At 38.5% G+C, this 14,845-nt stretch overlaps 1 protein-coding gene and 8 non-coding genes across 9 annotated transcripts in view; 1 reads left to right on the top strand and 8 right to left on the bottom strand.

Annotated features, from left to right (window-relative positions):
- LOC134851932 (SCO-spondin-like) overlaps positions 1 to 14,845 on the top strand; it is a 116,675-nt gene that overhangs the window by 101,439 nt on the left and 391 nt on the right. Inside the window, exons 20-28 of the mRNA XM_063868207.1 lie at positions 9,873 to 10,125; positions 10,763 to 10,915; positions 11,444 to 11,555; positions 11,794 to 11,972; positions 12,530 to 12,640; positions 12,919 to 13,057; positions 13,361 to 13,577; positions 13,935 to 14,072; positions 14,542 to 14,716. Coding sequence (XP_063724277.1) covers positions 9,873 to 10,125; positions 10,763 to 10,915; positions 11,444 to 11,555; positions 11,794 to 11,972; positions 12,530 to 12,640; positions 12,919 to 13,057; positions 13,361 to 13,577; positions 13,935 to 14,072; positions 14,542 to 14,716 — 1,477 coding nt within the window. The remainder of the gene's footprint in view (positions 1 to 9,872; positions 10,126 to 10,762; positions 10,916 to 11,443; positions 11,556 to 11,793; positions 11,973 to 12,529; positions 12,641 to 12,918; positions 13,058 to 13,360; positions 13,578 to 13,934; positions 14,073 to 14,541; positions 14,717 to 14,845) is intronic.
- Trnai-aau (transfer RNA isoleucine (anticodon AAU)) lies at positions 511 to 584 on the bottom strand. Its single transcript has one exon. It is a non-coding gene; the product is annotated as a tRNA-Ile (tRNA).
- Trnai-aau (transfer RNA isoleucine (anticodon AAU)) lies at positions 1,139 to 1,212 on the bottom strand. Its single transcript has one exon. It is a non-coding gene; the product is annotated as a tRNA-Ile (tRNA).
- Positions 2,079 to 2,152, bottom strand: Trnai-aau (transfer RNA isoleucine (anticodon AAU)). The gene has a single exon. It is a non-coding gene; the product is annotated as a tRNA-Ile (tRNA).
- On the bottom strand, positions 2,391 to 2,464 carry Trnai-aau (transfer RNA isoleucine (anticodon AAU)). Its single transcript has one exon. It is a non-coding gene; the product is annotated as a tRNA-Ile (tRNA).
- Positions 3,016 to 3,089, bottom strand: Trnai-aau (transfer RNA isoleucine (anticodon AAU)). Its single transcript has one exon. It is a non-coding gene; the product is annotated as a tRNA-Ile (tRNA).
- Trnav-aac (transfer RNA valine (anticodon AAC)) lies at positions 3,629 to 3,702 on the bottom strand. The gene has a single exon. It is a non-coding gene; the product is annotated as a tRNA-Val (tRNA).
- Positions 3,947 to 4,020, bottom strand: Trnai-aau (transfer RNA isoleucine (anticodon AAU)). The gene has a single exon. It is a non-coding gene; the product is annotated as a tRNA-Ile (tRNA).
- On the bottom strand, positions 4,573 to 4,646 carry Trnai-aau (transfer RNA isoleucine (anticodon AAU)). The gene has a single exon. It is a non-coding gene; the product is annotated as a tRNA-Ile (tRNA).

Raw genomic sequence — 14,845 nt, 5'->3', positions numbered from 1 at the left:
CACTTGTAACTTCTCTGCGTTTGTTTACTTGATGTTTTCGAAACGTATTCTTCTTCAAAAAAAAATACTTCTAAAATTCGTTATGAAGAAACTCTGGCTTTTTTGCGTTTTATTTTCCAGAAAGTTTTTCGTCAGAATTTGAATTTTTTCGTCGTGTCATAAAAATAAAATCAATTCTTTCTTTCGCGGTAAGCACTGGAAACAGACAGGCTCGAACTGTCGACCCTCGCGTTATTAGCACGCTGCTCTAACCGACTGAGCTATGCGGACTGCTGTACTGGGGTCTTCACAACTTTATGATCTTATTGATGAGACACTTGTAACCTCTCTGCGTTTGTTCACTTGAGGTTTTTCGAAACGTATTCTTCTTCAAAAAAATACTTCTAAAATTCGTTATGAAGAAACTCTGGCTTTTCTGCGTTTTATTTTCCAGAAAGTTTTTTGTCAGAAGTTGAATTGTCTCTCGTCGTGTCATAAAAAAAAATCAATTCTTTCTCTCGCGGGAAGCAATGGCCACAGACAGGCTCGAACTGTCGACCCTCGCGTTATTAGCACGATGCTCTAACCGACTGAGCTATGCGGCCTGCTATACTTGGGACTTCACAACTCTATTATCTTTTTGATGAGACACTTGTAACTTCTCTGCGTTTGTTTACTTGATGTTTTCGAAACGTATTCTTCTTCAAAAAAAAATACTTCTAAAATTCGTTATGAAGAAACTCTGGCTTTTCTGCGTTTTATTTTCCAGAAAGTTTTTCGTCAGAATTTGAATTTTTTCGTCGTGTCATAAAAATAAAATCAATTCTTTCTTTCGCGGTAAGCACTGGAAACAGACAGGCTCGAACTGTCGAACCTCGCGTTATTAGCACGCTGCTCTAACCGACTGAGCTATGCGGACTGCTGTACTGGGGTCTTCACAACTTTATGATCTTATTGATGAGACACTTGTAACCTCTCTGCGTTTGTTCACTTGAGGTTTTTCGAAACGTATTCTTCTTCAAAAAAATACTTCTAAAATTCGTTATGAAGAAACTCTGGCTTTTCTGCGTTTTATTTTCCAGAAAGTTTTTTGTCAGAAGTTGAATTGTCTCTCGTCGTGTCATAAAAAAAAATCAATTCTTTCTCTCGCGGGAAGCAATGGCCACAGACAGGCTCGAACTGTCGACCCTCGCGTTATTAGCACGATGCTCTAACCGACTGAGCTATGCGGCCTGCTATACTTGGGACTTCACAACTCTATTATCTTTTTGATGAGACACTTGTAACTTCTCTGCGTTTGTTTACTTGATGTTTTCGAAACGTATTCTTCTTCAAAAAAAAATACTTCTAAAATTCGTTATGAAGAAACTCTGGCTTTTCTGCGTTTTATTTTCCAGAAAGTTTTTCGTCAGAATTTGAATTTTTTCGTCGTGTCATAAAAATAAAATCAATTCTTTCTTTCGCGGTAAGCACTGGAAACAGACAGGCTCGAACTGTCGAACCTCGCGTTATTAGCACGCTGCTCTAACCGACTGAGCTATGCGGACTGCTGTACTGGGGTCTTCACAACTTTATGATCTTATTGATGAGACACTTGTAACCTCTCTGCGTTTGTTCACTTTAGGTTTTTCGAAACGTATTATTCTTCAAAAAAATACTTCTAAAATTCGTTATGAAGAAACTCTGGCTTTTCTGAGTTTTTTCCAGAACATTTTTCGTCAGAAATTGAATTTTTTTCGTCGTGTCATAAAAATAAAATGAATTCTTTCTCTCGCGGGAAGCATGGGCCACAGAGAGGCTCAAACTTTCGACCTTCGCATTATTAGCACCATGCTTTAGCCGACTGAGCTATGCGGCCTGATGTACTGTCTACTTTACATCTTTATTATCATATTGATGAGGCACTTGTAACTTCTCTGAGCTTTTTTTTTGATGTTTTCGAAACGTATTCTTCTTCAAAAAAAAATACTTCTAAAATTCGTTATGAAGAAACTCTGGCTTTTCTGCGTTTTATTTTCCAGAAAGTTTTTTGTCAGAAGTTGAATTGTCTCTCGTTGTGTCATAAAAATAAAATCAATTCTTTCTCTCGCGGGAAGCAATGGCCACAGACAGGCTCGAACTGTCGACCCTCGCGTTATTAGCACGATGCTCTAACCGACTGAGCTATGCGGCCTGCTATACTTGGGACTTCACAACTCTATTATCTTATTGATGAGACACTTGTAACTTCTCTGCGTTTGTTTACTTGATGTTTTCGAAACGTATTCTTCTTCAAAAAAAAATACTTCTCAAATTCGTTATGAAGAAACTCTGGCTTTTCTGCTTTTTTTTCCAGAAAGTTTTTCGTCAGAATTTGAGTTTTTTCGTCGTGTCATAAAAATAAAATCAATTCTTTCTTTCGCGGGAAGCACTGGCAACAGACAGGCTCGAACTGTCGACCCTCGCGTTATTAGCACGATGCTCTAACCGACTGAGCTATGCGGACTGCTGTACTGGGGTCTTCACAACTTTATGATCTTATTGATGAGACACTTGTAACCTCTCTGCGTTTGTTCACTTGAGGTTTTTCGAAACGTATTCTTCTTCAAAAAAATACTTCTAAAATTCGTTATGAAGAAACTCTGGCTTTTCTGAGTTTTTTCCAGAACATTTTTCGTCAGAAATTGAATTTTTCTTTGTCGTGTCAAAAAAATAAAATGAATTAATTCTCTCGCGGGAAGCATGGGCCACAGAGAGGCTCAAACTGTCGACCTTCGCATTATTAGCACCATGCTTTAGCCGACTGAGCTATGCGGCCTGATGTACTGTCTACTTTACATCTTTATTATCCTATTGATGAGGCACTTGTAACTTCTCTGAGCTTTTTTTTGATGTTTTCGAAACGTATTCTTCTTCAAAAAAAATACTTCTAAAGTTCGTCATGAAGAAACTCTGGCTTTTCTGCGTTTTATTTTCCAGAAAGTTTTTTGTCAGAAGTTGAATTGTCTCTCGTCGTGTCATAAAAATAAAATCAATTCTTTCTCTCGCGGGAAGCAATGTCCACAAACAGGCTCGAACTGTCGACCCTCGCGTTATTAGCACGATGCTCTAACCGACTGAGCTATGCGGACTGCTGTACTGGGGTCTTCACAACTTTATGATCTTATTGATGAGACACTTGTAACCTCTCTGCGTTTGTTTACTTGAGGTTTTTCGAAACGTATTCTTCTTGAAAAAAATACTTCTAAAATTCGTTAAGAAGAAACTCTGGCTTTTCTGAGTTTTTTCCAGAACATTTTTCGCCAGAAGTTGAATTGTTTCTCTTCTTGTCATGAAAATATAATCAATTATTTCTCTCGCGGGAAGCATTGGCCACAGACAGGCTCGAACTGTTGACCCTCGCGTTATTAGCATGTTGCTCCAACCCACTGAGCTAGGCGGCCTTATGTACTGGGGACTTCACAACTTCACAATCTGGTTGATGAGACACTTGTAACCTCTCTGAGGTTTTTCGAAATGTCTTCTTCTTCAAAAAAAAAGACTTCTAAAATTCGTTATGAAGAAACTCTGGCTTTTCTGCGTTTTTTTCCAGAATGTTTTTCGTCAGAAGTTGAATTGTTTCTCGTCTTGTCATGAAAATATAATCAATTCTTTCTCTCGCGGGAAGCATTGGCCACAGACAGGCTCGAACTGTCGAACCTCGCGTTGTTAGCACGATGGTCTAACCGACTGAGCTATTCGGCCTGCTGTACTTGGGTCTTCACAACTTTTTGATCTTATTGATGAGACACTTGTAACTTCTCTGCGTTTGTTTACTTAAGGTTTTTCGAAACGTATTCTTCTTTAAAAAAAAGACTTCTAAAGTTCGTTAAGAGGAAACTCCGGCTTTTCTGCGTTTATTTTGAGAAAATCTTTCTTAAGAAGTTGATATTTTTTAAATCGTCGAGTCATAAAGAATTCACTGACTCAAGTGGCTCGCGGGAAGCATTGACCACAGACAGGCTCGATCTGTCGACCCTCGCGTTATTAGCACGATGCTCTAACCGGCTGAGCTATGCGGCCTACTGTACTGGGGACTTCACAACTTCAAAATCTTATTGATGAGACACTTATAACTTCTCTGAGTTTGTTTGTTTGAGGTTTTTTGAAACCTCTTCTCCTTCAAAAAAAGAGTTCTAAAATTCGCTACGAAGAAGCTCCGGCTTTTCTGCGTTTTTTTTTCCAGTAAACCTTTCTTCAGATTTTTTTTAAGTCGTCGTGACATAAAGAATACACTCATTCCTTTGGCTCGCGGGAAGCATTGACCACAGACAGGCTCGAACTGTCGACTCTCTCGTTATTAGCGCGATGCTTTAATCGACTGAGTTATTCGGCCTGATGTACTGGGGACTTCACAACTTTTTGATCTTATTGATGAGACACTTGTAACTTCTCTGCGTTTATTTACTTGAATTTTTTCGAAACGTATTCTTCTTCTTCAAAAAAAGAGTTCTAAAATTCGTTGTGACGAAACTCTGGCTTTTCTGCGTTTTTTCCAAAAAAATTTTTGTCAGAAGTTGGATTTTTTTCATCGTGTCATAAAAAATTATCAATTCTTTCTCTCGCGGGAACAAATGGCCACAGACAGGCTCGAACTGTCGACCCCCGCGTTATTAGCACGATGCTCTAACCCACTGAGCTATGCGGCTTCCTGTATTTTGGACTTCATATTTTTACGATCCTGTTGATGAAACGTTTGTAACTTCTCTGAGTTTATTTCTTTGAGGTTTTTCGATCCTTATTCTTCTTTAAAAAAAAAGACTTCTAAAGTTCGTTATGACGAAACTCTGGCTTTTCTGCGTTTTTTTCCAGAAAATGTTTCGTCAGAAGTTGTATTTTTTTTCGTCGTGTCATTAAAAAATATCAATTCTTTCTCTCGCGGGAAGCAATGGCCACAGAAAAGCTCGAGTTGTCGACCCTCGCGTTAATAGCACGATGCTCTAACCCACTGAGCTATGCGGCCTGCTGGACTGGGGACTTCACATTTTTATGATCCTGTTGATGAGACACTTGTAACTTCTCTGAGTTTATTTCTTTGAGGTTTTTCGAACCGTATTCTTCTTCAAAAAAAAAAAGACATCTAAAATTCGTTATGACGAAACTCTGGCTTTTTCTGCGTTTTGCTCCAGAAAATTTTTCGTCAGAAATTGGATTTTTTTGTCGTGTCATATAAATATTATCCATTCTTTCTCTCGCGGGAAGCAATGGCCACAGGAAGGCTCGTGCTGCGACCCTCGCGTTATTACCATGTTGCTCCAACCCACTGAGCTATGCGGCCTGCTGTACTGGGGACTTCACAACTTTATGATCCTGTTGATGAGACACTTGTAACTTCTCTGCATTTATTTACTTGAGATTTTTTGAAACGGTTTCTTCTTCAAAAAAAGACTTCTAAATTTCGTTATGACGAAACTCTGGCTTTTCTGCGTTTTGCTCCAGAAAGTTTTTCGTCAGAAATTGGATTTTTTTGTCGTGTCATAAAAATATTATCCATTCTTTCTCTCGCGGGAAGCAATGGCCACAGAAAAGCTCGAGTTGTCGACCCTCGCGTTAATAGCACGATGCTCTAACCCACTGAGCTATGCGGCCTGCTGGACTGGGGACTTCACATTTTTATGATCCTAGTGATGAGACACTTGTAGCTTCTCTGCGTTTTTTTACTTGAGATTTTTCGAAACGGTTTCTTCTTCAAAAAAAGACTTCTAAATTTCGTTATGACGAAACTCTGGCTTTTCTGCGTTTTGCTCCAGAAAATTTTTCGTCAGAACTTGGATTTTTTTTGTCGTGTCATAAAAATATCATCCATTCTTTCTCTCGCGGGAAGCAATGGCCACAGGAAGGCTGGAGCTGCGACCCTCGCGTTATTAGCATGTTGCTCCAACCCACTGAGCTATGCGGCCTGCTGTACTGGGGACTTCACAACTTTATGATCCTGTTGATGAGACACTTGTAACTTCTCTGCGTTTTTTTACTTGAGATTTTTCGAAACGGTTTCTTCTTCAAAAAAAGACTTCTAAATTTCGTTATGACGAAACTCTGGTTTTTCTGCGTTTTTTTCCAGAAAATTTTTCGTCAGAAGTTGGATTTTTTTCGTCGTGTCATAAAAATATTATCAATTCTTTCTCTCGCGAGAAGCAATGGCCACAGAAAGGCTCGATTTATCGACCCTCGCGTTAATAGCACGATGCTCTAACCCACTGAGCTATGCGCCCTGCTGGACTGGGGACTTCACATTTCTATGATCCTGTTGATGAGACACTTGTAACTTCTCTGAGTTTATTTCTTTGAGGTTTTTCGAACCATATTCTTCTTCAAAAAAAGACTTCTAAAATTCGTTATGACGAAACTGCGTTTCGCTCCAGAATTTTTTTCGCCAGAAATTGGATTTTTTCGTCGTGTCATAATCCAGAAATTGGATTTTTTCGTCTGCGTTTTGTTCCAGAATTTTTTTCGTCAGAAATTGGATTTTTTCATCGTGTCATAAGAAATATTATCCATTTTTTCTCTCGCGGGGAGCAATGGCCACAGGAAGGCTCGAGCTGTCGACCATCGCGTTATTAGCATGGTGCTCTAACCCACTGAGCTATGCGGCCTGCTGTACTGGGGACTTCACAACTTTATCATCCTGTTGATGAGACACTTGTAACTTCTCTGCCTTTATTTACTTGAGATTTTTCGAAACGTATTCTTCTTCAAAAAAAGACTTCTAAAAGTCGGTTTGACGAAACTCTGGTTTTTCTGCGTTTTTTTCCAGAAAATTTTTCGTCAGAAGTTGGATTTTCTTCGTCGTGTCATAAAAAAATTATCAATTCTTTCTCTCGCGGGAAGCAATGGCCACAGACAGGCTCGAACTGTCGACCCTCGCCTTATTAGAACGATTGTCTAACCCACTGAGCTATGCGGCCGGCTGTATTGGGGACTTCACAGCTTTCTTATCCTGTTGATGAGACATTTGTAACTTCTCTGCGTTTATTTACTTGAGATTTTTCGAAACGTATTCTTCTTGAAAAAAAAGACTGCTAAAGTTCGTTATGAAAGAACTCAGGCTTTTCTGCGTTTTTTTCCAGTAAATTTTTCGTCAAAAGTTGAATTTTTTGCGTCGTGTCATAAAAAGTAATCAAGAGGCTCGAACGGTCGACCTTTGCGTTATTAGCACGATGCTCTAACCGACTGAGCTATGCGGCCTGATGTAATGTAGACTTTACAACTTTATTATCCTATTGATGAGGCACTTGTAACTTCTCTGAGTTTATTTGTTTGAGGTTTTTCAAAACTTCCTTTTCAAAAAAAAAAGACTTCTAAAATTCGTTATGAAGAAAGTCTGGCTTTTCTGCGTTTTTTTTTCAGAAAATTTTTCGTCAAGTTGATTTTTTTTCTCGTGTCATAAATAAGTTATCATTTCTTTCTCTCTCAGGAAGCATTGACCATAGACAGTCTCGCACTGTCGACCCTCGGGTTATTAGCACAATGCTCTAACCGACAGCTATGCGGCCTGCTGTACTGGGAAATCGAAGTTTTTTTTGATGTTTTTCGAAACGTCTTCTTCGAAAAAAAAAGATTTCTAAAATTCATTATAAAGAAACTGGCTTTTCTGCGTTTCTTTTCCAGAAAATTTTTTGTCAGAATTTGAATTTTTTTGTAGTGTCGTAAAAATGTAATCATTTCTTTCTCTGGCGGGAAGCATTGCCCACATACAGGCTCGAGCTGTCGACTCTCGCGTTATCAGCACGATGCTCTAACCGGCTGAGCTATGCGGCCTGTAGTATTGTGGACTTTACATATTTATTATCCTATTGATGATTGAGAAACTTGCAACTTCTCTGAGTTTTTTTTCGTGATGTTTTTCGATATGTCTTCTAAAGATTTCTAAAATTCATTATAAAGAAACTGGCTTTTCTGTGTTTCTTTTTCAGAAAATTTTTCGTCAGAAATTGAATTTTTTTTGTCGTGTCGTAAAAATGTAATCATTTCTTTCTCTGGCGGGAAGCATTGTCCACATACAGGCTCGAGCTGTCGACCCTCGCGTTTCAGCAGGATGTTCTAACCCACTGAGCTATGCAGCCTGCTGTACTGGCGACTTCACAACTTTATGATCCTGTTGATGAGACACTTGTAACTTATTTGCGTTTATTTACTCGAGATTTTTCGAACCGTCTTCTTCTTCAAATAAAGACTTCTAAAATTTGTTATGAAGAAACTGGCTTTTCTGCGTTTTATTTTCGAAAAAGTTTTTCGTCAGAAGTTGAATTGTCTCTCGTCGTGTCATAAAAATAAAATCAATTCTTTCTTTCGCGGGAAGCACTGGCCACAGACAGGTTCGAACTGTCGACACTTGCGTTATCAGCACGATGCAACAACTGACTAAGCTATGCGGCGTGCTGTAACGTGGACTTTGCAACTTTATGATCCTGTTGATGAGACATTTGTATCACTAAGTTTTTTTTTTGATGTTTTTCGAAACGTCTTCTCCGAAAAGAAGACTTCTAAATTTCATTATGAAGAAACTGGCTTTTCTTCGTTTTTTTTTCCAGAAAGTTTTTTGTCAGAAGTTGAATTTTTTTGTCGTGTCGTAAAAATGTAATCATTTCTTTCTCTGGCGGGAAGCATTGCCCACAGACAGTTTCGAACTTTCGACGCTCGGGTTAATAGCACAATGCTCTAACCGACTGAGCTATGCGGCCTCCAGTTATGTGGACTTTACTTCTGAACAGAAACTTGTAACTTCTCTGGTTTTTTTTCTTGATATTTTTCGAAACGTTTTCTTCAAAAAGAAGACTTCTAAAATTCCTTATGAAGAAACTCCGGCTTTTCTGCGTTTTTTCCAGAAAATTTTTCTTCAGTAATTGAATATCTCTAAATTGTCGTGTCTTAAAGAGTAAACTCATTTCTTTGGCTCGCTGGAAGCATTGACTACAGACAGTCTCCAGCTGTCGACCCTCGCGTTGTCAGCACGATGCTCCAACTGACTGAGCTATGCGGCCTGCTGCAATGGAGACTTCACAACTTTATCATCCTTTCGATGAGATACTTGTAACTTCTCTGAATTTTTTTCTTGATGTTTTTCGAAACGTTTTCTCAAAAAAAGACTTCTAAAAATCGTTATGAAGAAACTCTGGCTTTTCTGCGTTTTTTCCCGAACATTTTCTGTCAGAAGTTGATTTTTTTTCGTCGTGTCAAAAAAATATAATGGTTTTTGAAGTTCCTTCTAGCATTCCCAGAGCTCTATGTAAAATGTCTTATGGTGCGGGTAATTTGCTCCAGGATTTAGTTTCTGCAAGTTTCTATTGGGTTTTGACAAAAACATTTTTTATTAAATTTTTTTGAATTCTTAATTCTTTTTTTTTAATTTTTTTTAAAATATTTTTTGATTTGTCTTTTTATTCGACGATACGTTTTTCACAAGTAAAAATTTATCGACATTTGTGATAAGGCGTTCACTTTGTGATAATCAGATCGTGTTATCCATCTTCTGCCATAGCAATGGTAGTGTGTGAGGACGAGCTCTGCCTTAAGCTTTAGCTACTGGTCGACCGCAGTTTGATCAGTTATGGCTGCATTAGTGGTAACACGTGAAATTTCTAGACGCAAAAAGTGATCTTGAGTCGCAAAAAAGAGCTTCGCTAAACAAAATAACGCCGTCGGGAATGCGTGTAAATAAGAGAAACGGAATATGCCTATACAGACCGGGTAGCCTTTCATAGATCCTCTGCGAATCGCAGAAACCACAATTAAATAGTAAATACCGAAAAAAGTCTAAATTGTTACTGTTATGTAAGTTAAACTAATAATCTGATTTTTAGTTCATATAGGTCTAATATACTAGTCTAATAAACAATCTCATGTTTGCTCACTTTGTGAAAAAAGTGTTGATTCAGGACCATCCGTTCCGACTGAACTGGGCGGTGGAGCAGTGCCATGGCTTCATTCACCAGGACATGTTCGCTTCGTGTCGCGAGGCACTGGGAGAGGAGGTGGTGACCTCTTACTTCACAGCGTGTGTGGAGGACTCGTGCGAGTGTGACAAGGGAGGTGATTGTGAGTGTCAGTGTGAACAGTTTGAGGAGTACGTGTCTGCTTGTGAAGCCAAAGGCATGACTTACTACTCATGGAGGAACCTGCACAATTGCCGTGAGCTTTTCCTTACATTTGCTTTGGGATAAATTGTGCAAAAAAATATTAATTTTTAAAGAAATTTCACCATTTTCAAATTTTGTTTTCGTTTTTTTTATACATTATTTGACATTTTCCTATTTTATCAACATTTTTGATACTGAATTTCAATTTGAATTTTATTCTTTTTTTTCCAATTTAAGCGTTAATTTCCAGCAATGAGCTTTACTTTGCTTTTATCATCCACATTCATGTCAAATTTTTTATTTTAATTCCAAGTATTCTATAAAAAAGAACTATTTTCTCAACGTACAGTTTTGTCAATTGCTTTAACTCTAAATATTACTTTTCTGATCGCGAGTATCTAACAGGTGCAACAGCACAAATTCACAAGATGTAACATTGTAGTAGAAATTTAGCTTATGATTTTTTTCTTCAAAAAAATTCAAACTTTAACTTCAAATGATCATTTTGTGCTGCAGCAATCACGATTGGGGCTGTTATGGAGAATCCAAATGCAAATTTGTGCTGTAAATTGAATGTAACTCAAGCTTCTTTTGTTTTCAAAAATACTGAATTCAAATTTGAAGATATAAGTTTTGAATACTTTTGGTGTGGGTTAACTTCATTCAGTTAAATTTTGTTTGTCTTTTAGCAATTATGTGTGAGGATGGTATGGAGTACAGGGAGTGTGGTCCGGTGGTGAGACCCCAGTGCAACAGTGGCTTCCTCGACTACAGTCTCATGATCCCACAGGACTTCTGTGCTGAGGGCTGCTACTGCAAAGACGGACTCATCTACGATCCAGGTAAACATTTGAGGTTGTTCCTATTAGAGCCCCCCAGCACCTCAGCAAAATATCCAGTCTCTAATGCACCACCCCCCACCCCCGGAAAAATTTAGCCTGCCTTTTATAGAAAAATCACAGTGAGCAATAATTTTGTATTACTGGACCCACATTTTGTTCTTTTTTCATTGAAATACCTTGACATAAATAATACGATTCCCAAGAATCTCTTAAAACAGTTTTTGGATTTCTTAAAACTCGCCCAGGAACCCTATTTAAAAACAGTTCTCAACAATTAAAGATTTAAATTGACTCATACATACGTGCATTGATAAACTTAAAACATGTGTTTTGCAAGTTTTTTTATTGATTTTTCGACGATGCTAAAGTGATGCTACAATTGAATCTTAAATAAATAATATTCTAATCCTATTTCCAACTTTTTGTCCACAAAGACTGGTTATTTTGCAATTAATGGTTATTTGGCAATGATGGTCAGCGAACATTTCGCAGTCTTCGTCCTCGTCATTTGAACTGTGATTGTTTCAGCTGACGAGCAGTGCAAGAGTCCGGACGAGTGCTCATGTGTGGCTCCCCCTGGATACGGACTCCCGAAGTACATCGCCAACGGAGAGTACATCAAGGCACTCTGCAGAATATGGTCAGTTTTATCCTCCACTTGTTTTTAAGCGTCAATGAAAAATTTGCAGTAACTGACTTAGTCCGTGTGGTTTTTTCAGGAAAAGTCTTAAGTTATTCACACTCAATTTTTTGTTTTTATTCTGCTTGACTCCTAGTTTTTTTTTCAAGTTCAATTGAGTTCTCATAATTGGAATATTTTCAAATGCTCACATTAATGGTTGTTAATTTGCTAATGCTAACCTCTAATTTTGTGCCAGCCATTGTACTGGCACTGGAAACATGACGTGCACCCCCATCCCCGGCTGTGAAGTGACATGCAAGACGCACGAGACCAACTGCAGCTCTGCCCAGGGAGAAACCGAGTGCTACTCGCCTCCGGGACACTGTGACGGAGTGTGCGACACGCCATCCTGCTGCGACGAATCGGAATGTCAAGGTCAGTTGGAAAAAGGGGCTTAATTAGTACTTCAATCAGCTAGATGAAGCAAAAATAATTTAAAAATAAACACCACCAGATGCGGTTGGCCGAAAATGAATGTATAATAGTCTCAGGGGTTGGAGGGGGAGGGGGGAACTTTGGGTCGAATCATTGAGAGAAGAGGCCTCTGACCTCATTATCTGACCCACTTCTAACTTCGCCCGCATTAATCACATCGAGGATATCTTTTTGCATGGTGATGTGAAGGTCAGGTGGAAAATACGAGAGAAAATTATATTTTTGCATTGAAGGTATTCAATTTGTTCGAACAGTTTTTTCATAATTGCAGGTACTTTTGGTGTCTTCTAATATTGAATTTCTTGCTAGGATCTTCCGCTTATAGTTATTTCGCAACTAAGTACTAATACTACGGCAGAATAATCAATGGAATAGATTTTCAAATTGCTGTCAGTAGAATCAGAAATCTTGTTCAATTCAGTAGATTTTTCATTATCGTATTTTGAAACTTTCCTTTGACTTGCAATGTGATTGTTTTGTGTTGTGTTGTTGTGTAGTGGAGACGTGTGACGGGCGTCTGTGTGACAACAACATGACATGTGTTTCTCATGACGAGATGTGTGATGGACTCTATCAGTGTTTCGACCAGTCCGACGAACAAGAATGCGGTAGGCTGCAACAACTGAAAATAGTTCTGATTATGCGTTAAAAGTTATCGAACAACCTCGAATCTACAATTAGGAATAAAAGTGAGGAATAAAAAAGAGAATTTCATTCCCGAATTTGCAGTAAACTTTGAAATATTCAACTAGTATCATATAGTTACATAAATTGTAAGATCTAGTAGAAAGGTAAAGGTCAATAAATTGCGTTGCCAAGTAATTATTATATAACTCTTAAAATAACTAATTAACTTATTAGTTAATTTACAAATATTGCACGGCAGAGTGTGAGTGTGACGAGAGTGAGGAATGGATGTGTGGTGCCACTGGAGTACTGAACAATGACGTCACTCACTGCCAGTGCATCAACATCACTCAGAAGTGTGACAGACAGTGCGACTGCTTCGACTGCTCTGACGAAGAGTTGGTTTATTTTCTGTTGATATCAAATAGTTCGTTCAATTCGAACTGGATTTAATCGCTCGATGACTTCAAAGTTCCGACTTAAGTCATCAATAATTTTGAAATACGACTGAAATTTTCATTTTATTATAATTTTTTTTCTGCGAGTGCGGAAGCTATTCTCAGTCCAGAAAAAAAACAACCCAAAAAAACACCACGTATTTTTAAAACAGTGATGGAATAGCGGTTCTCCGTAAATAGATGAATAGCTCGTACATTGATCGTTTCCCGCATGGTTAGAGGGTCCTAATTAACTTTTTGCAGAGATTGTCACCCATGTCTCAAAGCGGAATACACGTGCACCAACAATGGCTTCTGCATCCCCGAGGACAGAGTGTGCGACGGGTGGCCAGATTGTGGGGATGCATCGGACGAGGAGGGATGTGCCCCTTGCATGGACGAGATGGATGACGTCATCGACGACAGGATGCCAGCTGCCAAGTGCGAAGAGGGACACTACGTCGTCATGGACCTCAAACCCGTGAGTTGTCCATACAAACAACATACTTTGAGATAAACATATTAACCCCTATTTTTTCATGGGTTCATTAAGTTCAATCAGATTTCGGAATATGCTTGGTGACCTGAGATTCAGCGACGTGTAATCATCTTAGTGTATATTGGTTAATTTCAGATTAGATGAAGTTTTAAAAACCATTGTATAATAAGGTTTCAAGAACCGAAAATTCTTATTTCAAGCTTTTTTGAATTTCTCGTCATTCACATTGCAATTTTCCCTTGTCACATTTTGGAAACTATGTTTATTTTATCAAAGCAACATTTTTCCCGTTCCATTTTTCATAGAAAAATATTAAGTTAATTGTTTTGCTGCGTTTAGGGATCGGTTCTGGATTCGTTTGAGATCGTGGCCTCGCCCGCCACTGCCATGTACCCCTCATTTGTGAGAGTCTTCTTCCTCAACTCCACTGAGGCCATAGAACAGCAGGACTCCGGCATACTTCCCGACAACTCAGCTGTGAGACACTTTTTTTCTCAAAAGTCTGGTTACGCAAAAGGAGCGATATGATGGGAGCGATTTCCGTGCCGAGTCAGATGTACTTGTTAAAAGCTTGCCTCAAATGTGTTTTTAAAAAATTGCTTTCTAGTAGTTATTTTATAGATGTTTTTTTCTAGGGTTGCTTTTAATGGCTTCATTTAAGTTTTTGGCGCAAAGAGTTAAGCTGCTGGCCAAAATAATAAAACCATGTTTATATCGAGTTTCAGCGTTTAAGTTAGAATTTATAATCTGTAATTAATTAATAGCTTAGGTCTACAAGTTGGCATAACTTTGAGATGTATTGATTGATATAGGTAGTATTCTTACAGTTAATTGTTTTTGAAAAATAATTTATTCTATCGCGCCTTTAGTCACGTCCTTTACTTAAAGTTTTTTTTAGAATAATGGTGTTTTGATTTTAATTTCCTGTAATTTTGATTTTTTTTAGTCTGAGAAGGAGCTGTTCGCCCAGAAGATAGAGAACTCGACTACTGAAGTGTCGTTCGAGTGGCAGTTCACGAAGAATGAACAGTTCCCAGACACCACACGAGTCATCTTCAAGTTCCTCAACCCTTGCGACGAAGAGGGAGTCCAGCTGGACATCTCTCTACACGGATGCACAGGTATAGTAGAATAGCTTAATCGTGTTTAAGATCAGTTATCGACGAGGGAAATGACCCAACATGCAAGATATTGAGCTTTTCACGACTGAACGCTGTTGCAGCCCTGCTTAATAACTACGTGCATTTTTT

This window comes from Symsagittifera roscoffensis, chromosome 7 (genome assembly GCF_963678635.1).
Source record: "Symsagittifera roscoffensis chromosome 7, txSymRosc1.1, whole genome shotgun sequence".
Classification (NCBI taxonomy): domain Eukaryota; kingdom Metazoa; phylum Xenacoelomorpha; order Acoela; family Convolutidae; genus Symsagittifera; species Symsagittifera roscoffensis.
Note: the sequence above shows the minus strand (reverse complement) of the source record. Positions and strands in the feature narration are given on the sequence as shown.